Source organism: Mustela nigripes, chromosome 16 (assembly GCF_022355385.1).
Source record: "Mustela nigripes isolate SB6536 chromosome 16, MUSNIG.SB6536, whole genome shotgun sequence".
Lineage (NCBI taxonomy): Eukaryota > Metazoa > Chordata > Mammalia > Carnivora > Mustelidae > Mustela > Mustela nigripes.
In genome coordinates this window covers 22210254-22234481 of record NC_081572.1, presented here as the reverse complement: position 1 = coordinate 22234481, position 24228 = coordinate 22210254, and the positions used below count along the sequence as shown (strand labels likewise).

At 54.5% G+C, this 24228-nt stretch overlaps 2 protein-coding genes and 2 non-coding genes across 4 annotated transcripts in view; all 4 read right to left on the bottom strand.

The window, feature by feature from the left end:
* Positions 1-13631, bottom strand: part of PLXDC1 (plexin domain containing 1) — a 55999-nt gene extending 42368 nt beyond the window's left edge. The window contains exons 1-2 of the mRNA XM_059379190.1: positions 13418-13631; positions 5880-6058 (exon numbers count right to left, since the gene is read on the bottom strand). Of these exons, the coding sequence (XP_059235173.1) occupies positions 5880-6058; positions 13418-13493 (255 nt within the window). The 5' untranslated portion in view covers positions 13494-13631. The remainder of the gene's footprint in view (positions 1-5879; positions 6059-13417) is intronic.
* A 1888-nt stretch (positions 13632-15519) lies between these two features.
* Positions 15520-15591, bottom strand: TRNAC-GCA (transfer RNA cysteine (anticodon GCA)). The gene has a single exon. It is a non-coding gene; the product is annotated as a tRNA-Cys (tRNA).
* A 724-nt stretch (positions 15592-16315) lies between these two features.
* TRNAC-GCA (transfer RNA cysteine (anticodon GCA)) lies at positions 16316-16387 on the bottom strand. The gene has a single exon. It is a non-coding gene; the product is annotated as a tRNA-Cys (tRNA).
* Positions 16388-17059: 672 nt separating this feature from the next.
* On the bottom strand, positions 17060-22150 carry ARL5C (ADP ribosylation factor like GTPase 5C). The gene is made up of 6 exons (XM_059379405.1): positions 22010-22150; positions 21351-21411; positions 20229-20376; positions 19406-19489; positions 18729-18880; positions 17060-17905 (listed from the first exon to the last, which is right to left on the bottom strand). The coding sequence occupies exons 1-6, from the start codon at positions 22053-22055 to the stop codon at positions 17857-17859; spliced, it is 540 nt and encodes a 179-aa protein (XP_059235388.1). The 5' UTR covers positions 22056-22150; the 3' UTR covers positions 17060-17856.
* Between the last annotated feature and the right edge of the window lie 2078 nt (positions 22151-24228).

The following is a 24228-nucleotide window of genomic DNA, read 5'->3' as shown; positions in this document are numbered from 1 at the left end:
CCTGGAGTGTGAGAGGCCTCGGGGGTGGGTATGTGGGGCAGCAGAGGGAATGGAAGCCCACCTGCTAGGCCCTCGGCCCCTTGATATGGCCCCAGAGCAGAGTTCCTGGTGAGACTCAAGAAAACCTTCTGAAACGGACCAAACCGAATCCACTGAAATATCCTCTTCCCACCACTCCCCACTTGCCTAACCCTTTGCCACCAAGTCTTAGTCTAGATGGGGTTTCCTCTGGTCAAATAGACTCCAGGTCTCAGAGACACTGAGCAGAGACTCATGAAGAAGCAGGTGTCTCTGGGGCCCTTTGCTGGGCTCCGGAGTGGCTGAGGCAGCCCGCTGTCCAGGGTAGGGTGGGCACACAGCATGGACGAGGGCGGGGGTGGGGCGGGGTTTGAGGCCCAGCTGTGCTGAAGGGGGTGATCCTCAGTGACCCCCATCAAACACCACTCAGTGGGTTCCAGGAGAGAATGGAGCTCGGGGCCCCATGGAGGCCCCCGGCATGAGGTCACTTGGGTCGCAGGTATGGGCCCCCATGTTCTGGTGGTATGTAGCTCTGCCATTCTCTTATGTGTGGGAACCCAAGAGTAGAATAGAGTTGGGGTCCTTGGAGGCACTGAGTCCAAGGACGGACCCTAGCATGACCTCTTCTCTTCAACAACCCCATCTTCCGAGATTTCCAGGGAGGGGGACATCCCTACTTCCTCTGTTCCTTCAAAGGAGGCCCTCCTCCCTTGTGCCAGGCACCCATGGCAGAGTCTGGAAAGTCTCAGGCCTCACGGGGCTTCCGTTCCACGGGGAGGACAGGCAATATAAACAAATAATAGATAATTCGGTGCAGGAAGTGATAAGTTCTATGGAGCAAAACAGTTTGTTCCCTCAAGAGCAGTCACAGCCCCGCAGCTGTGAGAAAACAGCCATCTCTCTTGAGTCTTCTCTGTACCAGGCTTAATACCTGCAAGCTCCTTCAGCCATTCTGGACTCCTCTGGTTTCTAGATAACCACCCAAAAGGGGGCACAAGCCCCTCAGTGTATGGTGAGGCCAAGAAATGCCCCACACGATCTCTAGAGCCCTAGCTCTTGTTCCGGGTTTTCTGTGGGTTTCCATTGGTTTCCACTAACAAAGTCAGCTTTCCCACCTCCGTCCTTGGCAGTCCCTTCACACTCCTGACTCATCTCCAGCCTACAAGCCGTGAGGAGCCCCGCATCTTTTCCTCATGAACTACTGCTAAGCCCCATCTCTCCCACCTTATTTTAAACTCAAGTGCCAGGATTTATATTTATCCTGGTAGTTTCATCTGGCGTGAGGCCGACTATCACTCAGCCTGCCAAGGCTGTCTTCCGGATCCCAGTCTGATATCCGAACTCTCTTCCAACTGAGGTAGAAGTCTGATCACTCCTGTCGCTCAGGCAGAGCTGGGCTCAGCCTCTCGGGCACTCAAGAGGGGTCTCCGGCCAAGGGGGCCTTGCTCCTTCACGTGGGCTCTCGACGCGTGGCTGCTGAGGGGGCCGCAACACTCCTGGGTCATCAAGGTTAGCCATGTGGTACCTGAGAAAGCTTTGTGTTCTGCTGGTCATTCTAGTAACTGATTTTAAAATTCCTTTGACATATTACAGATCAGAAGTTCCCACACCTATATGGCCAGCAGAATTCCATGGGAACTTTAAATTTTTTTTTAAGATTTTATTTATTTATTTGAGAGAGAGCGAAAGCAAAGAGAGATCACAGAGGGAGAGGGAGAGGCAGACTCGCTGCTAAGCCGGGAGCCCGATGCAGGGCTCATTCCCAGGACCCTGGCTGGGATCATGATCTGAGCAGAAGGCAGACACTTAACTGACTGAGCCACCCAGGTGTCCCTGTGTTGTTTTTTAAGTTCTGGGGTTATTGAATCTATATTGGTTCTTGCTGATCCCCACTGCCCTTTCTGAATGCCCACAGACAATGGCTTCCAGAAGTCTGCATTTCTGTGGCTCTTTGGTCAGGTCCCCTCTGCATGGACTGGGACATGGCCCTGTAACCCTGGCATCTGGCCCAGAGAAAGTATCAGTTCTTTAACCGATAGTTCAACAAACCTGGGGGTAGGGAGGGTAGGGAAGGGTGTCCAGGGGTCCCCTTACTCCCCTTACCTCTCCTGCCCTGGTCTTCTATTCCATCATCCCACCATGGCTCCTTGATTCTCCAAGATCAGGGAGAAGGGGAACACAGGGCAGAAGGGGAATTGAGTTGGGGCTTTGTTCTCTGAGGTTCTAGCAGGTTCCATCTCAGAGAGGGATGAGGTAAGGTGGTGGGGCCCTGCCCTCAGGTACTACATTTAATGTGGCACCAAGAAACCCAGCCATAAACATTGACAATTTAATCATGCACTATCTTAAAATAGAAATGAGGGCCAAGAAATCCACAACGAACAAAATATCAAATTGTAAATAGACAGGATCTGTACTAGTGCCAAGCCATGACAGAGCCCGAGGTAAAAGGAAAAATAAGTCACGGAAACGATGCAGAAGGAGGGAGAATTCAACCCATTTATGACCCTGCTCCCTCCCTACCAGGCTGCTGGTTGGCTCTGGTCCCTCTTCAGCCCCCACTTCAAGGGCTAGTAAATGTGGCCCCTCCTCCTGGTTTGGGTCCCCACCCTCCCTGCCAGCTCCAGCTGGGAGCTCTCAGCTGCTCCCGCTCCTGCAGTTCCCAAAGCACTTTACCACCCCCTGCTGCTTTCCTTCTCTCTGCCCATTCCCGGGGAACCGGTCCCTGCATTGCACGCCCCCACTGGAAAGAAAGACAGGAAGGAGCGAAGGAAGGAAAGAAAGAAAGGAGGGAGGGAGGAAGGAAGGGCAGAGCAGGAAACAAATTTTTTTAATTTCAAAAAAATTTTTTTTTAATTTTTAAAATATCCTAAGATAGAAAAAGTATTACATCCGTGACACAAGCACAGAATGTTTGGGGCGCCTGGGTGGCTCAGTGGGTTAAGCCTCTGCCTTCAACTCAGGTCATGATCTCAGGGTCCTGGGATCGAGCCCCACATCGGAAACTCTGCTCAGCAGGGAGCCTGCTTCCTCCTCTCTCTCTGCCTGCCTCTCTGCCTCCTTGTGATCCCTCTTTGTCAAATAAATAAATAAAACCTGAAAAAAAAAAAAAAAAAAAAAAAGAAGGCTGAAGTGTGCCTGGGTGTTTCAGTCAGTTAAGTGTCTGCCAACTGAGCCCTCCATCAAGTTCCCTGATCAGCAGAGAATCTGCTTCTTCCTCTCCCTCTGCCCCTCCCTGACTCATGCTCGTGCTCTCTCGCTCTCTCTCAATTAAATCAATAAAATCTTGGGGCGCCTGGGTGGCTCAGTGGGTTAAGCCTCTGCCTTCGGCTCAGGTCATGATCTCAGGGTCCTGGGATCGAGCCCCACATCGGAAGCTCTGCTCAGCAGGGAGCCTGCTTCCTCCTCTCTCTCTGCCTGCCTCTCTGCCTACTTGTGATCTCTCTCTGTCAAATAAATAAAATCTTAAATAAATAACTAAAATCTTAAAAGAAAGAAAGAAAATAAGATTGCGAAAATCTTCCAGAAAATGGACCACCACCACCACCACCACCAAGCAAGCTATGCAAACACACAAAGGCAAAAGGCACAGACAATAGGAGAGAGAAGGAAATTCAAGCATCAGTCCTTGATGTGGACATCTAATCAAGGGGAATTGTGCAAAGAAGAGAATAGGCAGAGAGAAGACTGTCAAAGAAATAAAACAAGAGGACTTTCCAGAACTGGTGAATGTAAGTCCTAGGTGGTAAGAGTGCAGCACATATCCGGTGTAGTGGGGAGATTTTAAAAGAGCCAGAGGCAGGGCACATGACCCAACTTCCAGAATACTGGCAGCATTTACAACCTCAAACGCTTCCAGAGGTGGGGGGAAAGCAGTTATAAACAAAGAACAAGAGTGAGAAGGACAGAAAACCTCTCAACAATGACATTGGAAGCCAGGAGATAATGCCTGCAAACTTCTGAAAGAAAATTATTTTTAATCTAGAATTCTATATTCAGCCAGACTATCAATCAAGTATGAGGACAGAATAAAGGCATTTTCAGACATGCGAGCTCTCTAAAGAATTTTCCCTCCTGTGTAACCTTTTTCAGGAAGCTAAACAAGCAAGGGGGAGAGGCAGGGAAGAGAGGACACAGGGTCCATAGAACAGGGTGCCCAACACAGGAGACAGACGAGGGGGGAGGGTTCCAGTGTCAGAGGGGAAGGAGGCCCCAGGATGACCTCTGTGACCTCCGGGCGGTTGCGTGGGGGCAGCAGCCAGCGTAGGTCAGAGCAGGACAACAGGAGAGAGGTTTCCATGGGGGTGGGGGGGTGGGGGGAATAAAAACAGATTGGTTGGACCACACCAAAGTTCTATTTGAGGCCAGTGGGTGTATAAGAATATATAACCACGGTAAGTACAGTAAACTAAGCAAAGGGGGTTCGGGGCAAGGATCCAGGAAAACCAAAAATCATATAAGAGAGTAAACAATGATATTACCCTGATTGGGTTAGTGGCGAACAATATTTACATGATTATCATGCTATAAAGCAGAGCATATGGATTTAACAAAAATATTGAGAGCAGGATGACACTCGAGGGAATATATAAAAGACAAATCTTCATCTACACAACAGGTAGGCAACAGATAATGTCTAAATGAATTAATCAAGAGGAAGCAGCACAAGCAAATTACTTAGGAATACGGTGGTAACCGCCAGGAGAAAAGGCCTCCAGTGGCGCCTCTGGAGCAAGGGGAGGGCAGGTACAGAGGGGTAGGGCGGGGCAGAGGGGCGGGGCAGAGGGGCGGGCAGGTGCAGAGGGGCGGGGCAGAGAGGCGGGCAGGTGCAGAGAGGCGGGGCGGTCTGCCTGCTTTGTTCTCCGATCTTAGCAGCATTTGATCTTTTTTGACTACCTGCTTGCACTCCTTTGATGTAAAAAGATCGTTCTTGAACATAAAGAAATGTACGCGAAGAAGCACATCCTGTTGCTTCTCGTTTCATAGTTTTTCTGCGTCCTAGGAATTCAATCTCAGCCATAGGCGCTTATACACACGGCCAGGGGCACGCTCACACGTGTACGGCCACACACATTCATTACTCACACAGGCACAGACAACCCACGGTGGCAGACACACAGGCAAGCGTACGTAATACAGAAAAGCCCTCAGACACACGTGCAAACACACGCACACATGGTGATCGATTCACCCGCAGACACGGAGTCCCCGCCAGGCTCCTGGAAAGAAAGCCGGTTGGGGAAGAGGGCCAGACACCGCAAGGACAGCGCCTCCTCTGGGCCTGGCCCCCCCTGGCCTCCCTTCACCATCACAACCCCTCCTCCACAGGCAACTGGCCCCAGGCAGAGGAGGTTCTCTGCCCCAAGTTTCACACTAATTGTCTTCTTTACTCTGTGCCCTGCCCGGAAGCTAAGCAGCCTGAGCTTCTGCAGCCATTAAACCTTTGGGGCTGCGCTGTCTGTAAATGGTGCAGAAATGCAAAGGGGGAGGGGCCTGAGCTGGCTGGCAGCTGGGTGTGACTAATAATGCCACCTTCATTCAGCTTTTAGTGGAGGCCACAGGCAGTGAAAAAGTCCAGTGCCAGGAGTCCTGTGCACAGGCTGTGCATCCTTGGGCAAGTCACTTCCCCTCTCTGGGTGCACGAGGAGGAAGGCAATCTATGAAGCTTTGAGATGCGAAGAATTTATGTCCCAGGCTGGGCCCTGCTTTCATCCCCTCCCCTGGGATCCCTTCCTCCATGCTGACATCCAAGGTCAATCCCAAAGAATATGTGATTTGTGCATCTGACAGGTACACATAGGGCACCTGGGGAGCCCCCCCAATTCCACTTCCCTCCCCTTCCACGTTCCTCCAGCACTCACCACCACCCTGGTCCTGTTATCAGGCAGTGTGTCAATGGCCAGGGTGCCCCCGCCTGGCTCTTGGCTCAGCTGGGTCCTGTCTGACTCCAACACCTGCCCAGGGCTCTCTCGGGCTCTCCGACTCCAGCCCTGCATGGTCCCCTTGGCAGCCCATCCAGAGCCTCGGCCTGCATCCTGACCTGGGAGAAGGAGACAGAAAGCTGAGTCCCAGCAGTCAGAGCAAAGGTCCACGGAGGGGACCAGCCAATGTACTCTACGGAGGCCCCAATCCCAAGCCGTCCCTGAGTATAGGGACACCCCATATGCACTGAGAGCCTCGGGCCAGCTCCACACTTCACACTCTGCGCACAGAACACCTCTAATCCCTCACCCCGGCCCTCCACAGTAGATACAAAGCTCTCCCTTTTGCAGACAGGAATCAGGGGCTCACAGAGGTTAAAGATTGTCACACCTTGGGTTAAGGATGGAGATAAGTTCCAAACCTCCAAAGAGGTAATTATGCTCAACTTCCACGGCACGGTGGAATCATCGGCAGAGCTTTAAAAATTCCTCCTGTCTGGGTCCCACCCCTGAAATGCTGATATAATTGTTCTGTAGTATGGTCTGGGTATTAGGAGTCTTCTTTTTTTTTTTTTTAAGATTTTATTTGTTTGATAGAGAGAGAGAAATCACAAGTAGGCAGAGAGGTAGGCAGAGAGAGAAAGAAAGGAGGAAGCAGGCTCCCTGCGGAGCAGAGAGCCCGACATGGGGCTCAATCCTAGGACCCTGGGATCATGACCTGAGCCGAAGGCAGAGGCTTTAACCCACTGAGCCACCCAGGCACCCCTGGGCATTAGGAGTCTTAAATGATCCCCAGGGGAGCTTTCTCCAAAGCCCTGAACAAAACTCCGTAGACAAGAGTGAGAACCATTGCTCTGGAACATTCCAAACCAGTTCCTTATTTCTCCATCATAGAATCTCACCTTCCAGGGGACTCCATGGGCAAGAAGCCTGAGAGTAGAGCTCTTTTAGTTCAGGGCTTCTCAACATTAGCACTGTGGACATTCTGGACTGGAGAATTCTTTGTTGTGGGGGCTAACCTGAGTGTTCTAGCAAGTCCAGCAGCATCCCAGCCTCTGTCCACTAGATGCCAGTGCATCTCCTCCCAGATGGTGCCGATCCAAGATGTCTCTGTGATGGGGACCACTGTTTAGTCCTGCGACTACCTCCAAGCCACTTGGGCAAGTCCCTTTCTCCCCAAAACATGGAGCTTCGCCACCATTAAGGATGGCAAATAGGTTTCATCTCAAAAGTCCTCTCCAATCGATTAGCGACAGCCAGGAGCACTCTCTAATTGAGACAAACTCGGAAGCTCCATCTCCGTGTAGCAAGAGACATTGTCATGATCAATTAACAATGTCTTCCAGGGCACAGGATTGGGAAGACGCTGCACACTGGCCGGTTAGCAGCCATTCCAATCATTCTCTTCTGTCTCCTCTAGGTCGTTCAGTGCATTCCAAATGTCACAGAAATCATGCTTTTCCTTTTTTGGAAAGATCTGTGCCCCCAAAGATGTGCCTTATATTGTCACTGCAATTGTCATACCTACTATGGATGTGTGTGTGGGATACAGATCACTGGAGAGGTGGATCTGGTATTTCCTGGGATATTCATCAATTCCAGGCCCACTCCACGTCGGACGCCCTTCTCCACCTCTGCCTACTCTAACCCTCCCCAGAGCTGCTAGATACAACCCTCTTTCCTAGAGCACCGATGATGTAACTACCTGCCTCTCTGCCTGGTAGACGAGTTCCCCCAGGACTGTGCCCATCTTCTACAAATACGGATCCTCAGTGTCTAGCAAACAGTAGGTGCCCAATCATTGTACAATTGAGGACACGATACTAGAGGTAAGTAACTCTTGGGAGTCAGCAAGGACAGAGGTTGAGACAAGGCTTGGCCAGCACCAGGCCTGGGGCTGGGGCCAGGACTCTGCTGTGGGGCCCTGGTTCGTCATTAGACATTTTATCCAATTAAGTCATTCTTGGCTGCTGGTGCCTGCTGGACCCTTGCCGGCCCCCTCTCACTTCTCTGCCCCTAATCGCAACCAGATGCTCTGGGGAAGGTGGGGAGAAGGGCGGTCCCCAGGCCCCTTCCCCAAGTTGCCCACTGGCTGAGATGGGCCTGCGCCCAGAACTGGGAAGGCAGTGTGCCCAAGGCTCAGACCCCAAGACAGGGCTGTCTTGCTCCTCTCGGGTGGGGCCCACAGCTGCCTCTGGAGATAGAACCGTTTGTGCTGGGCTGCTTTGCCCGGCTCCCCGGGTCGTCTTGCAAGCAGCCCTTGAGCCTGGGCGAGAGCCAGAACAGGAAAGGAACGTGTACAGAGCGAGCAGAGGAGCTTAACGGGTCTGGAAGGGGGTGCAGAGGATCTGGAGGCATCACTATCCTGCAACAGAGACAGAACGGTACTTGAAAAGTGGGGGTCCAAGGCCCAAGAAGAGGGCTGGAAAGGGGGACCCAACCAGCTGTGGGGTCAGGGAAGGGACACCTGCACCCACAGGCTGTGTGACCTTGGACCTGTCTGTTGACCTCTCTGAGCTTCCGTTTCCTCAGCATGAACACGGGGATGACAGTCATGCCCATGAGCATCAAATTCAAATGTCAAATGAGAAGTCTTTATAATCAGAGAATTTGGGGCTCAGGTCAGAGGCAAAGTGTCCATGAAGGCAGGCAGGGAAGGGGATGGAGAAGGAAGCCCAGGAAATCCGCCCTACCCTGGCTCAGCCCTGAGTCTGACCCTCTCAACCCCACCCCCACCTCTGTCTCCCTGCCACCCCGCCCCCTCCCAGTCGGCTGGGACAGGACCTCACCCCCTCAGCCAACACAGCTGGTGGCTCACATGTGTGTTGCACGGCCCATGTGCCTGTGCACACACAGCCTTGCCCCAAGGCCCTGGCCCTCCTCCCCACGCGCTCACACATTGTTGCCAACAACCACCCCCACCCCCGGCCCCAGCTACTCTCTGCTCTACCTTCTGTCCCTCCCAGCACCCGGTTTACACAGATGCATGCATGTGAGTCCAGAAGAGCCCAGAACACCCACTCCTGGGTCCTGTAGCCACCCGTCCGTTCACCCACGGCCCCAAGTCGCCTGCCGTCTAGTGGGCTGTCTGTGCCGTAATAGGGAAAATTAAAAATGACAGCTAACTTTTCGAGAAAGCTTAGTCAGTGCTAGCCCTCTTCCGAATGCTTGAAGCCCATGAACTCATTTACTCTCTGCAATACCCCCTTGGGATGGCTGCTAGGTTGGATCTATTGTGCGAACTGGGAGCTGAGGCGTGAAGGTGTCATGGAATCTCCCAATGTCACACAACTAGTTCATGGCAGGACAGGTGCACAAGAGGAGCCCCCCTTGACTTCCAGGAGCAGACTTCAGGGTCTGCTCAGGCCATCGGGAGGGCAACAAGAGGGGACCAGGAGCCCCAGGCTGTTTCCTCAGATGCAAGGACATCCCGGGGAAAGCCTGGCATACAGGCTTGGCTCACTGGGGACCATCGTGCCCGATCTCAGGAGTCCTATCTAGGAGACCATGCTCACCCCTCAGCTCTCCAGCCGAAGGCCCTTTGTGACCCCATCCCTGCTGTCTCCTCCAGCCTCCTGTCTCCCTAAAGCCTTCTCCAGGACCCAGCCTGGCTCCCTCTGGCCACAGGGCCTCACACAGATGACTTTCCCAGCCAGGACCACTCTGCTCCATAAATGAACCCTTCTGACGAGATCCTTCAAGTGCCACGAGATGGCACCTCTTTCCAAAGCATCCCCCGACATCTCTCCCCTGTCACCCCAAACGCTACCTGCACCGTCCCAGCCCTGATCCCCACACGTAGTTGCTGCCTGTACTTCTGTACCCGGTTCCCGACACAGAGCCAATGCTTGGTAAGCAGGGGTGGAGGACGGATGGAGGGAGCGATCCAGGGAGGTAGGGGGGAAGGGGCAGGAGAGAGAAGGAGGAAAGGAAGAGACGGAGGGAAGGAATCTTCAAAAGCCCCTGAGTACTTGAGACCCACAGGCTGAGAATACCCTTCCCCCCCGGGGCGCAGGCAGCAAGAAAAGAGCACAGGTTTGGAGTCATACAAGCTCGGGGAAGAACTCTGAAACTAATGCTTACTGACTGTGACACTGGACAAATTACATAAGCTCTCTAAGCCTCAGTTTCCTTATCTGTAAAACGGGAATGATAAAACCTACACTTGCAGTTGTTTTCGAGTCCTTAACAAAATGACGCGCGCAGAGCCCCCAGCAAAGTCCCCTGGCCTTCTTTCCTAGGGGCTTGAGAGAGTCTCCAGACCCTGAACTGAAATCCTGTGTCCCAGTTACAAAGCCCTCAGCGGCATCCTCTTGCTGGGAAACCCACTGAAGTTCTCACCGAGGACCCTCCCTTGGGGAGAGGGAGGGAGGCGCAGGGAACTAGCAGGAAGGGACCACCAAGAGGAGAAGAGGAAAGGAGAGAAGAGCTTGGCTTTCTGTGAGTTTCTCTCAAAGGGAGAGTCTGGGGTCCGTGACCACCTCCTGATTCGCTCACTCATTCAGTGCACACACATTGAGGCCCTACTGTGTGCCAGGCTCTGCGCCAGGTGCCAGGGCGACAGTGAACAGGTGGACACAACCCCTGGGCCCCAGAAGATTCTAGTTGGAAAAGACACGTAAATGAATGAGTGAATGGATGAATAAAGTGGTGGATGAGACAATGTGACATGCTGATGAGTGCAGGCAAAAGGGTTGGGCTTTATTGCTTCCCTGAGCAGAGCCATCAAGATGGGCCTCTCTGAGGATGTGGCCCTTGAGCTAACCAACACCTGGACTTGAAGACCAGCGTCCTACAGCCTGGGTGTGTTGAGGGAGGGGGCAGAATCACGGCTATAGGGACCCTAGACATGAACTGGTCCAAACCTCACTTTATAGAAGAGGAAATCCAGGTGCAGAGAAAGGAGGCAGTTGCCAGCGTGGCCAGAAGGATAGATGCTGGGCCTGATCTCCTGACTCCCAGGCCAAAGACAAGCCCTCCAGCTGCTTCTTCTTTCTCTATTTTAGGCAGCTCCCCCTTGGGCCAGAGCCTGCTGCCCCTGCCATGCCCCATGCATCCAAAGGCCATCTTCCTGTCTGTCCATCTGACTGTCTATGCAGTCTTTCCTCACCTCCCGACTATATCTTTGGCTTCTTCATCTTTCTCCTGCTCCTGTTCTAATGCTGGAAGAAGTTTCAAGGCTCCACCAAACCAACCAACCCATCAAGAGGGAGGGGAGATCTCAGTTCCCCTGTGAGGCGCCCCCGAACCCCACCCCACCCCACCCCCACCCCAGAGAGCTTAGAGTCTTGGGGCTGGATGGCACTCCTTCACATCTAGCTCCCCGATGCCCTTTCCCCAGGTCCCAGGGCTCCACCACTGATCCCAGCCAGGTTGTCCCTCCTTGGGGGCCCTCCTCTAGAATGTCCTACCCCCCACACACACACATCTCTTCTTCCCAGAAGACACCCCCACCTCCGCCTCCACCCAGGCCTTTCCTCCAGTGCAGCCAGGCCTGGTGGAAAAAAAAAAAAACAAAAACGAAAAATACTGGACTGAGAGTCAGCAGCTGCCCCCTCTGGCTTCCCAAGCACTTCCTGAAGTCCAGCCCACCTCTCCTGCCACAGAGAAAGTCCATTTTTTCCTGGCTGAGTCTCTGGCAAAGCCCAGAAGACAGGGTGTCCTCGACTTAGAGCTTTGATTCAAGTTTCTGCCTGCCCCTCTCTTTCTGGCCTCCTCAGGCGTCTACTACCCCAACTGGACTCTGAAGAGGCAGCTCTCAGCCAGGCCCAAGGCTTTCCACCCTCCTCCACCCCCCAGCACAGGCTCCTTATCTCCCAGTTCGCTTTCCCCAAACCTCTCTGTGGTTCTCCCACCTCAGTCAGGGGTCCAGAGCCCTCCCTCATCATCCTAGTCACATCCTGAGTTCAGAAGGTCTCACCAAGTTTGGGGTTGCATAGAACCTCAAAAACTGACCTGGCCAACCTCTCCCTTTTATACAGATTTTTTCAATTGCCAGTTACCCACATATATCATAACAAATCTGAAAAGGAAAGACAATCCTTAATAGGAAAAAAAAGAATCTTTCATAAACCCACCAAGAATCAAAGATTTTACTTTCGCCACTTTAGAAGTGGCGAAATAGGCCCAGAGAAGGAAAGTAACTTGCTCAAGGTCACACAGCAAGTGAGATGTGGGGACAAGAAGCCAAGTCTCGGGCCCTTCTCTGTGTGGTCTCCCTGAAAACTGGTGCTTCTGTATCACCGGCCTTTTGCCACACCAACTTCCACTGCTCTCTGCCTGCATTTCCACCACCATCACCCTTCCTCACCCTCCTTCTCCACAGGGACCCAGGCCTGTCTCTTCTACACACAAGTCCGTTGAAGTCAAGAACACAGTCACAGATGCTGTGCCTGGGGCTAGCACACCCCAGAGACACAGCAGCCCAGCTACAGCATCTCCCAGGACAAGCCCATGACCCTGTTCCATCCCATTTAAGGGACACCTATGTCCCCAAGGCATAAAGTTCTATCTCCTCAATTCTTGCTGTCAAGAGGCTAGACTGCAAATTACCCACCTCCCAACCCCAAGAAGTCTGGGTGCCTGAGGAGATAGGAAGGTAATATAAAATTGCATGCTGAACACTGTTTTGTTTTGTTTTGTTTTAAATAATACAAGAGACTCAAGGTAGACCTCAGAAAGGACTTCCAGGTGGGAGAGATGACTGTGGAGCACTAGTGTAGGGAAGAGGAGTGTGCCAAGAGGAGCCCCCTGCTCACTCCCATCCAGAGCCAGAGCAGCTGATGGCCAAAGGCCACCAGGACAGAAGAGCAGGAGTGACAGGAGGGTCCTGGAGACTGGGGAATGGGGGAGCAGCAAGTTGCTTCTTCCCGAGCCCCATAGGGTTCTCCAGGCTCCAAACAGGGGGAGGAAGGCAGTGGGACAGACTGCTACAGAGCTTCCTCTAGGAGAGATGCTGGGTCTCCACCATCCCTCTGGCTGCTCCCACCCAGCCCCCAAATGTGAAATGGATTCAGACCTAACCCAGGTCAGCTTGGGGCTGGGGTGGGACCTGGGGGGTGGGAAGAGAAGATGGCAAAGCTGGGGCAGGAGGCACCCCAGACTCTCCGTCTCATCGGAATTCAGCCTCCCTCAGTGTGACGAGGGGTCCCTATGACTCCCCTACCGTCCTCTTTGGGGCCAGAGCCCATTGCCTTATGTAGCCCCCTCTACTGGGGTCCCTCTGGTGTCCTTCCAGGAGGGAAGGAGAGGCGAGGGGCATTAGTGTCTGATGCCTCCACCCTCACTCACACACCCGATGTGTTTAAGAAAGTGGGTCCCTGTCCACCTTTCACAACCTGAAAGGTTCCTGGCCCTCCGCGGACAGTCCCCCCACCCACCCGACAACGCTGGCCCGTGGGTACTTGGCCTTGCCCACGCCCGCCTGCCTGCTCCCTCCCCGCCCCCCGCCCACCCCGACCGACTCCGGCCAGTCCTACCTGCTCCGGGCGGGGGGCTCAGCGCCCGGGCAGCCTCCCTGAACACCAGCACCAGGAGCCAGAGCTCTGCCCGCATGGTGGGTGCCAGGACCCGCCCCCGGCCCGCTGCGGGCCGCGGCCCAGAACAAGGGAGGGGCCGGGCTCAGGCGGCGCAGTCCCGGGGGCTGGCGCGCCGAGTGGTGGGCGGCGAGGAGGCGGCGGAGCGCGGGGCCCGGCGGGGCGGCGGGAGAGGCGCGGGCGCGGGCCGGTGGCGAGCGAGCAGAGCGGCGGCCTCCCGGAGCGCGGACGGGGAGGGGGCGGGGCGGGGGGGGCGCGGCGCCTCCCGAGCGCTCCCAGAGTCTTCCCCGGTCCTCCCAGCCCTCCCGGAGCGCTCCCACCGCGGAATTGGTGGGGGGTGGCTGGGGGCGGAGTAGGGGACAGGGCGGGGGACCCTGGGCTGGGAGAAGCGGCCCCCCACCCCGCACCTTAGCTCCTGCCTCCCCTCCCCTCCTCACCCCCACCTCCCCGCGGAAAGCCGCTGAGACAAGACCGTGGACGGGGTGTGTGTGTGTGTGTGTGTGTGTGTGTGTGTGTGTGTGCACCCAAGGAAGGGACAGGCGCCCCTTTCCTCGGGCGGTGCACTCCTGCCATACGCACCCCCTCCTCCAGCTCTACCAGGCTTTCTGACTTTCTGGGCTGTTGCTCAGAGTTCTGTGGGTTTCTGATGCCCATCCCCACCCCAGGAATCTCCCTTTGCAGCACAGACCACCCCCGCCCCAGCTTCTCTCGCCAACAGAGGCCTGAATGCCACTCCCCTCCCCGGGGTTCCTCTCCCTTTTCCCCATCACCGCCGCCCTCCGCCCCCAGTTCCTAGCACCGTCTTTCCCATCAGCCTGGTGGACACCGTGGTAGAGGGCAGCCCGGACCTCCCCTTAACCCCAGAAGGTAACCGAGGCCACCTTTCTCTCTGGGGACCCCAGGCCTGTTCAGGGTCCCAGTCAGTCCTCAAAGCCAAGTCTACCCCTCCTCTCCCCAGCACGAAGACATCTCACCCCACCTGCCACCACCTTATGACAGACTCTGGGGAAGAGATCACCTTTTTTTTTTTCCCCCCTTTTCTTTCAGGACAGAATAAAAATACCCACAATTTAGGAGATTTAATAGACGGCAGGGAATCAGGTCAGGACACGAAGGTGCTGATTCCCTCCCCTGACCTACTTCGTGCGGTGGCAAGGAGCTGGAGCACTCGGGGGTGGGAGGATGAGGGATGAGGGGCACCTGGTTTCTCACGGGGCTGGGGCCTAGGGACTGGACAGTCACGGACAGGTAGGGGATGGACACGGAGAGCTCTTGAGGGAATTCCCCAGGAAGAAGGATACGCGCGTGAACAGAAGAAGTGTGGGCTGGAAGGGGGGGGTGTTCCCTGACACTGAGGCCAAAGACAGAAACTGAGAAGGGAAACAAGAACCAAAGCCCCCTAATCTCTCAGAATCCCAGTTCCTCCTTCCTCTGGATGCAGGGTCCCAGAAACGCTCCTCCAGCCCTAAACGCTAATCCTTTACGGTAGGACAAGGCAAGGCCTGACTGTAAGTTCTTCTTGTTGTCTAACTCAAATCCCGACTCTTAAACAGGAATAGGCCGCCGCTTCCAGCTGCGGCTTCTTGCTGCCCTCTAGCGGTCAAGTGGGGAGCCGCGGTCCGTTTTACACGGTCTCTTTAAAGGCTCGGATTGAAAACAGCAGCTTGGAAATAATCCCAAGCAAGAGACGTGTACATTTTTTTAAATGTAAGATTCTGGAACTTGCGCACCCATCAGAATCACCTGGAGGGCTTATTAAAAATACAAATTTCTGAGCGCCACCCTCCTCAGGTTTCTCATTCAATAGTTCCGGGAAGAAGTCGAAAATCTGCATTTCTAACACATTCCCAGGTGGTGGTGCTAGTCCGGGGACCACATTTTAGGATCCATCGCTTGAGAATTCTCGCTTCTTGCACTGTCTCGCGTCTTTCTTGCACCAATCGTCGTCTGCTCAAAAGATGGCGAAGGCAATGTCAACATAAAATGAAGGGAGAAAAAGACACATGGAGACATGGCCCTCTGTGGCCCAGTGAAAACAGGTAAGCAGGGGGCACCCGGATTTGAACCGGGGACCTCTTGATCTGCAGTCAAATGCTCTACCACTGAGCTATACCCCCTCTGCTGACGTTTGGGCGCAGTAACCTCTTAGTCCTATGACTGCGCAGGCGCTGTGAAGAGTTCGTGAAAAGAAGTCGTGTCCAATGTTTGCAAAAGTTGGAAACAATATAATCTCAAAAGATTATTCGCCTGAACGCAGAACTTGTTTCCCGAAGCTCTGAGCTTAAAATTTCTACTGAATGGTGTAAGCAAAATGGAGTCTGGAAATGGGAAGGGAGATCCCTCGAGATCCTTCGAGATCCCTGGTTTCGGGGACATTCCCTGCGCCGAGGTCCCCCTGTTTTGCCCTGTCGGAGCCCCTTTATTGCATCTTGGCTCCCCTCTCTCCGTCCTGCACTCTCAGACAGCGTTCTCTGGGTCTCCTTTCCCCAGCCCAAGCCAGGACCTTAGGTCTTGGGCCTCCCTCCCCGGGCAGAGCCGTTGGGGTCGCTGGCCAGGCCTCCCTGATAGTGCGCGGGCCTCCGCCCTAGCACTTCGGGAGTGCGCAGTCTGGGCTGTCCACCTAGGGTTAACCAGCAGCTTCTCGCCCTCTCACTGCTTCCCACCCATAGACGCACGCGCGGGCTGGGCGCACGGATCTGCCGGGCCAACACTCCATCGTCGCCTGCCTGCAAAACAGGGTGGCAGGCCCCGACATCGCATCTCGCATCCCCTCTCCCCTGCCACGGCACTTTGAGAGATGGACTACTGGTTAAAAAAAAAACGAAAAAACCTGGGTTGGAGAGGGGGCACCCGGATTTGAACCGGGGACCTCTTGATCTGCAGTCAAATGCTCTACCACTGAGCTATACCCCCACCATGCCAGTCATGCTTTCCTGGAATAGTTTTCTGTAGTATAAGGAGAATATTAAATTGTTTCGATCCGACAACTGTGTCAAAGTAACTTCACGAAAAGAACAGGTTGTGGGCTAAATGGGGATAGCTAGAATTGCTGAGTGTTTTCCCACCATTACACCTCAGGAAACCACAGGATTAAGGACTCCTGGACCTTCTATAATTGTGTCCAGACTGTCCCCAAGATGTCCAGTGCTGACTTGGGAAGGAGAGAAATCCATGGACTCCAGAACCGTCTCAGGTCTTATGGCGTAAAAGCAGGGCTCCCTGTGTTCAGATGGACAGCCTGGGTTTCCATCCTGTCTCCAGCTCTACCTCCAGAGGACTCCTGGGCTTCTCCAATCCCCAAGGGCCCCTCCTCCCCTCCTCCCGGAGTCAGCATCAAGCCCCGCCCACCTCTAGATCCAGGTAGAGCCAAAGCTCCCAGTCCCAGCAAGGCAGGAGGAGTCAGTTACGTGGCAGAGGGTGGGAGAGCCCAGGACCAAAGAACCAGCCAGTCTCCCTAGCCCAGTGGACCCTTGGGCAGTACCCTTGAGCAGTACCCCCTCCATTTCCCAGGAGGATTTCCACAGAGCTGATGCCTTGTACAAAAAACAAAAGCCAGTTTGAAGCACAGGTAGCATAAATAAGAAGTGAGCAGTCTTCAACAGCATTTATTACTCTTTTATAAAAATTCTAAAACAACTAAAAAATCACTACAAAAGACAGCCAAGATAGGCACGGTGTAGGAATTGGAGACATCTGGGAGGCGTGGGATTCATACTGGAAGGACTGGAGGGCAAAGGATGGGATGGCTTAACTCTCAAAAGCTGTGGTCCAAGCCAGCATCTCAGAGGGAAGGGAAAGGCATGGGAGGAGTGGAACTCCCCGCAGTGCGAGGGACTGTCCCCGTCTGGGATGTCCCGTCCTTCCTCCTCTCCCTTCCCACCAGTTTTTGGCTCTGTCCTCCTTCCCCTGCGCCTGCCCTCTTTGCCTTTCTGGAATCTCCTTTGCTCAAAGATGGCAAAGGGGCCAGAAAACTGGGGTGAGAATCGCGGGATAGGAGGTGGGGTTCTAGGAAATAAAGAGCATTTCCAGGGGTCTCCTACTTTATCCCCCATTTTTTTTCCCCTCAAAGAGGTTGCAGGCTGAGGGGACGGGGCTCCGCTTCCCAGTCCCTCAACACATCTAATGACTTGCCTGTGCTTCCAAAGACACCTGCTTCCCCAGGGCGAAGGGCAGCTCTTCTGCTGTCCTGTCTGCAGCAGGTCAGGGCAGGCAGTCTAGCCCTTCGGTGGAGGGATTAGGTCGGGTGGACTTCGGCAATCTCACTTCCTTAGCTGACCCAGCTCCCATCAGAGAACCACAGAAAATAATCATCACTTGCGTTTTCCACCCAAACAGTCCAAGCAAAACCCCCCAGGGTTTCTGGTCGGCCTCAGGTCAGGACATCAGTTGGCAGTGGCCCGAGACTGCATCCACTGGAGCCCCGCGGGCAGCCTGCAGGGAAGATGGAAGAGTATATCCCACGGATCAGTATATCCCATGAGGATGACGGCCTCCAAGTCGCCAGCCCCAACCCAGAGCCGATGGATTAGATGTAACAACCAAAGTTAAATCCCTTCTCTCCATCAACAAGTATAAATGGATTGAGTACCCACTGCACATCAGGTCCTGGGCTAGGGGCCGGGGTTACTGGTGAAAACACAGACATGCCCTCCGGGGCCTAGAGTCTAGCAGAGGAGATGGATGTGGATTGGAGGAGAGAATGGCAAGGAACTACCAGAAATGCGTGGTTCCTTGGACCGACCTCCCTCCAGCCTCCAGACACCTGGGTTCCTAGCCTGCTGCGATCCCACTCGAGAAAGAGGAAAGAGAACTTTCCAAGACTGATGAGAGCCCCTTTCTATGTGTCCCTCACAGCCTTTGCAACATTTGCCCACATACTTTCAATCTCTCTTTCCCACTTGATCTTTTCCAAACACTTGCCACTTTTAACTTACTGTAGCTTTTTCTTAATTTTATTGTTTATTGTCGGTTCCCTCCCACCAGAATGTATGCCTTAACAGGGGAGGGGTTTTGTGTTTTCTTCGATGCTGTTTCCCTGGTGCCTAGAAAAGTGCCTGGCCCAGAATCAGTGCTCAATAGATGTTGAATGAATGACACCGTTTACTCTCTACAGAAACCCTGAGAGTCAGTATAATGGTCCTGGGTGTGCGCCTATGAGCCAGATTCTGACAGGGGAGAAACAGGAGAAGGTTCTGATGGTCAGCTGTTCATTGACTGGGCCAGACCCTGGACGTCCAGGTGGGGAGCCACTAACCCTTCCCCGGTGAGGGCACAGCAGCCCTGGATATGCCACGGGTGGTCTTTGATGGCGGTCAGAGTGAGGAACTGAGAGATCTCCAAGGTGGTCATGGAGTTCTTCATATCCTGCTTGTTGGCAAAGATTAGGACGGAAGCATCTCGCAGAGCCTGTAGACAGAGGAGCCCAGCCCCGTCAGCCTGCCAGGGCCTAGCTTCCCATCCCCCTGCTCCCTAAGTCCTCCCTAGCCCCCTGCTGTCCCTGCAGGAGAAGCCCATGCCCCGTGGTACCCGACGTGGGGCAACCACACTCGCGGACACGGACATGTTGCAGATTGCCTGCCTGCCAGCTCTGTGATCCTTACAACAGTCCCATAAGGCAGAAATTTGGTGATCCTCCCCATTTTGTATTTGGAAAAACTGAGAGAAGTGAAGTGACTTGTCTGAGGGGAGAAAGTCCCACAGTGAGTGAGAAGGGGGGGTCACGACCTGGACCAGTAGCTCTGGCTTCTGCGATCGGTTGTGCTGAGGGCGTTAGGGCCCTTCTTCTGGGAGAAATTAGCCCTGTCCAGACAGCTGGGGTAGCGGCTCTCAGACACGGGGGACTCAGGAACAAAGCTCAGAGAGGCTGAGTGAGTAGGCTGAGGTCCCACAGCTAGTCTCCCCGGGGCCCTCTCCCAACCTCGGAAGCCTTACCTCGTGGGCCAGCATCTTATATAGCTCCTCGCGAGTGGTCAGCAGCCGGTCCCGGTCCGTGCTGTCAATCACGAGGATGACGAACTGGCCAGCAGAGGGCAGTGGTGAGTCGTGGGCTTTTCCGGCAGGACCGTGTCTCCCGCCCCCTGTGCTCCCGACCGGCCTCTACACCGCCCTGATGTTAGCCCCACAGAGAACTGGTCTGGTCTCAAGCTCTCACTGCCCTCAAGTCCCGTTTTCATTCCCTTTTCTATCCACACGGTGGGGGAACACAGCACGACTCGGATCGCGTGCCAGAGGCGATGCTATGCCGTGGGCGTTGGGGTCAGCATTCGGGTCCCAGCACAGCTCTGTGCCCCTGGACCAGGCTTAGCACCATTTACAAATGAGATGAGCTCAGCGAGAGGGCAGATCTTGCCCTAGAACCCACAGCTGGTGAGTGGTGGTGCTGGAATTCGTACTCGGTCTCACTCTGGGAAGCAAACCACTTAATCCACGGGTGCCAGAGTGAGAAAGGAAGGCCCTTGGAGACCAAGGGCCTACGCCACACAGGGCATCACACAGAAAGCTGCCAGCAAGCAAAGCTGCCAAGAGGTATTCACAAATTTTAACAAAACACTGCTGCATTAAGGATTTGAAACACATGTGTTAGCGGTTTTGTTTTGTTTTGTTTTGTTTTAATTTTCACAGCCATTGGGGTAATCATTATTACAATCTCCACCTCACAGGTTCGGGTAACAAAGGCTCAGAGAGGGGAAGTGACAGGCTCAAGTCACACAGCAAGCAGCCTTCCAGGCCCCTCCTGCCCCAGCATGCCACTCACCTCGGTGTTGGAGTAGTATGCACTCCAGGTGGAGCGGAGAGCCTCTTGCCCCCCTATGTCCCATACAAGGAAGTGAGTCTTCCGCAGAACGATCTCCTCCACGTTGCTACCGATGGTGGGAGATGTGTGGACCACCTCATTCATCAGGCTGGGGAGGGAGAAGAGACCAGCAAGAGCTCAGCCCATTCTGCTCCCCGCTCTGGGTCCCCCAGCCCTCGGTTCCCCAGTCAGGCTAGATCTAACTCAGAACAACTCGGCCCAGGGTGGCCAAGCCTCCCGTCACAGGGGAGTGCAGGAGGGAGTGGGACTGAGCCTTGTCCTGGCGCGGACCCCAGATATGGGAGTCATATTAGAGCCGTGTCCTCAAACAGCAATATGCAGCTGGATCACCTGGGAGTTTTGTTAAAATGCAGAGAGAACACACACATTTTTATATGTAGGGGGCATCTCTGGGAGATCTGGGAGTCTGGGTTGATTGGGAAACTTAGTTTTCACTCTGCGTGCTTGTAATGTTCGATGCTCTCTTTTCTTCTGGTTTAAGATAAACATTTGCGGGTATTTCTTTTTCAGGGGAAAATTTTCCTGAGTAAATACTCTGGAGGTTCCAAAGGGGGAGAGATGCCATCCACAGAGTGGATATTGGGAAGAGCTCCGATGGATAATTACTCAGCACACGTGCCCAGACCCTTCTAGATGGGGAGCTACGGAGCTCAACCTGACTCAAAACTGGCCCTCCCCTTTGGGTTTGAAGAAGGGGAGAAAGGGGGAAAGGTGGGGTGCCTGAGTTAAAAGGTGAGACCCACCGCTAGGGGGAGCGAAGAGCAGGGAGGCAGGAAGTCAGTTTCTGACAGCCTCTGGCCTGCAACCAAGTCTGGTAGGGGTAAGGGGTGGAGATGGTGGGGACCATTGGGGTCGCCTATACCGGGCAAGATTCGAATGCCAGGCGAGCGGCCACAGAACTGAAGGGTCACCATGCCGGGAAGATCACATAACTTCCCCCCACGATCACTCCTCCTGGCTACTGGAAAACCTGGGAACCCAGGGAAGGGTGATTGGTCCAAATGTCTGTCAGTCTGGAGGAAAGAGCCAACCCCCACCTCTTTCCACCCGAGAGTCACTTACAACTGGTAGAGAATGGTGGTCTTTCCCGCGTTGTCCAGTCCCACGATGATAACCTTGTGCTCTGGAGGCATCGGGTGGGGGGCGGGGAGGGAGGGCAGGGTCAGGGCCAAACTCAGTAACCAAGGGTACTTGATGCCCCACCGGGGTTCCCAAGAAGGAGACGAGTGTTTCCAGCGAGCTGGGAGACCTCTGCTCACTGTACCATTTCTGCTTCCCCGACCAAAACCCAACAGGACATGTTTCCTCCCCGACCCCGACACAAGCGGTACTCCCGGACAGTGGAAATGATTGCTGAGCCTTCCTCGCTCCACATTTCCTGAAAGGCGGTTGTCCGAAAGGTCCGGGGCGCCCTGGGCTTGCCAAGAGAAGGGGTCTGGAGAAAGAGCCACGATCGCAGCCCGCGGCCCCTTTTAGCCAGGAGGACGGAGGCTCGCGGAGCCCTGCGCCCCGGTGTGCACCGAAGCGCGCCACCCGCGAGGAGCAGGAGGGGAGGAGGCGGGAAGGGGCTAGGAAGGGGGCCCCGGAGCTTGCAAGGAGCGCCCACGCAGGATCTTCGGAGCCCGAGGTCCCCCAGCGCATCCGCCCCGACCCCGGATTCGGGGAGCCCCGGGTGGGAGCCGAATCAAAGCAGTCGCTTGAATGAGCTATGCGCCCTTTACCCTGGTTCCCGAAGACGCCCATCAACTTGGCGATCAGTTGTCCCATGGCGCGTCCCCGGCTAGGGAGGGGCAAGACTCAGCGACCTTCGGGGGCCCGGGTCGAGCCAGGGTGCTTAGAACCCCGCCCCCGGGGAGGGCCGAGCGAGTTTTGCCTGTGAGGTCACGGAAGCCCGACGAGTCACCTGCGGGACCCGGGAATCCCCTGGGACACTGGCCCCTCACGGGTGCTATGAATGTCACAACGACAGCGAACAGCCTACTTGTCTAGAGCCCTGGAGGTGCAAGGAAAATGGGGTCCAGGCTCCACATCCCTCCCCCCCTTTGCCCTGAGGAAACTCTAGAGGTTCTCTGGGTGACCTGCTCCCTGACTGCATCAAGGAGGCCCAGCACAGTGACCCACTACCAGGTCCCAGCTGTCCCTTCTCCCATTGTCATGTCTGGGCACCAGACTGAAGCAAAACCCTCCGTTCTGCACCTGCCGGCTGTGTGGAGCAGAGGCATCACTGATCCTCTCTGCTGGGAGAATATTCCAGCCCTAGTTGGATCTCCAGCGGTTTCACTAGAGATTTCACTAGGGCCCTTGCAGACCCACTCAAAGTGAGTTCCCTTAGGGAAGGGTGGGGTCTCCCTCCCTTTTGGAGGTCCCTTGGTGATAGGCAACTTCTAGCTTCTAGGAGTAAATCCCTATGGCTTCTACAATTCACTGGCAAACCACTGCTCAGGCACAGCTGCCAGATCTGGGGGGTGGACATCTGAGGATAGGGACAGAGCAAAAAGAGAGATCTTGCAGCCAGAGACCCTACAGAGGGGTACCAGATGCCAAGAGCCAGCAGGAGAGAGCCCGAGCCAAAGAGAGCAGTGCTGGAGGTGAGAAAGGGACGAGGAGACTCTTTTAGTTGTGAATTTCCTTCTTTGCTTAAACTGGGAAAAACCAGAAAACAAAAAGAGAAGTGGGAAGGTAAACCCACCTCAGGCTGAGGGGACAGTTAGGAGAGGTCAGTTATCACACAGCAGAATCAACTCCCTCCGCCCCCACACTGCCATGGTCCTCCCGCAGCGCATTAGTGCTCCCCTCCACTAGGGGAAAACCTCTGATTGTCTCCCTCCCCCGACTCAGCACAGCCCTCTTCACCGACATAAAGCCCAGCCCAGAGCCTGGCACTCCACAGCTCATAAACCTTCAGTGAGTCCCTAGTGCCCACTGGATTTAGATAAGCCACCTCACCTGATATTCACAAGTCTCCATGAACAGCCCTCACCTGCCTTTGCAGGTAATCGCCCACCTTCTGCGTCCACTGGTCCTTGCCCACACATGCCCAGCTCCTTGCGTCATGCTTTTGCTTTTGTGTTTCCTCCACCTGAATGTCTTTCACCTTCTCAGAAAGGTGGATTCTTAAAAGCCTTTAGCCGCCTGCCATAGAAACCACCGACTTCCCAAGCCCTGGCCTGGTTCTCCAGACAAATGGGGCTACCCTAACACTGGAGACCAGCCTGTTTCCGCCAATCAGCCCTGAGGCCAAGAGGGTGGGGGTTCGGGTCTTGCTCATCTTTGTTCTCCCCCACCACCACCACTCCCGACCTGGTCCAGTGCCTGGGACCGTGTTGCTACTGGAGTGAAGTACAATGAGTTATGCTAGAGCCTGAGAGATGGTGTTTCAAGCATTAAAGAAGTATGAGCACAAGTTGAAGAGGCATGAAGAAGGCTGGGAAGTCTATGGAGAGAGCAGAGGAAAAACAGTCAGCTAAATAAGGAATTCTCACCTCAACCGCTTGGTTGGAGTTAGAGGGAAGGAGAATTAACTACCAGAGCCCATTTCAGCCCCAGGAAAGAAGGAACGCTGGGTGCAGTAGAATGGGGGTGCAGAGGGTGCTGGGGGAAGCAGCAATGCTTTAAGCACTTTAACCATCTGTTTCCTGGGGGGGGGGGGGGGGGAGGAACCCCTTAGTGCATCCTGCCCCTCCCTCCCAACTACCACCACCAATTGCAGAATTGAAAGTGACATTCTGCTAGCTGGAGCACAGTCTGTCACAGACGAGAGCTGCCTCTGCTGCCAGGCCTAGAGCTTGGGTCTTAGGGGGCATTCATTCATTTATTTGACAAATATGAGTCAGGAGTTAGGAAATGGGCCAAGCAGACAAAACAGACCCAGTCTGGGTCTTTTGGAGGCTTTACCGTTTAGTGCGAGAGATAAATAAACACCAAAAATAAACATCAAAAA

Coding starts and splice junctions, on each gene's coding strand:
- ARL5C (XM_059379405.1), bottom strand. CDS start 22,055: ATGGGACAACTGATCGCCAAGTTGATGGGCGTCTTCGGGAACCAGG. Junction 19,490..20,228: donor CATACTACTCCAACACCGAG/GTGAGTGGCATG, acceptor TCTGCTGGCCAG/TTCGTCATCCTCGTGATTGA. Junction 18,881..19,405: donor ATAAGATGCTGGCCCACGAG/GTAAGGCTTCCG, acceptor CTCTGTCTACAG/GCTCTGCGAGATGCTTCCGT.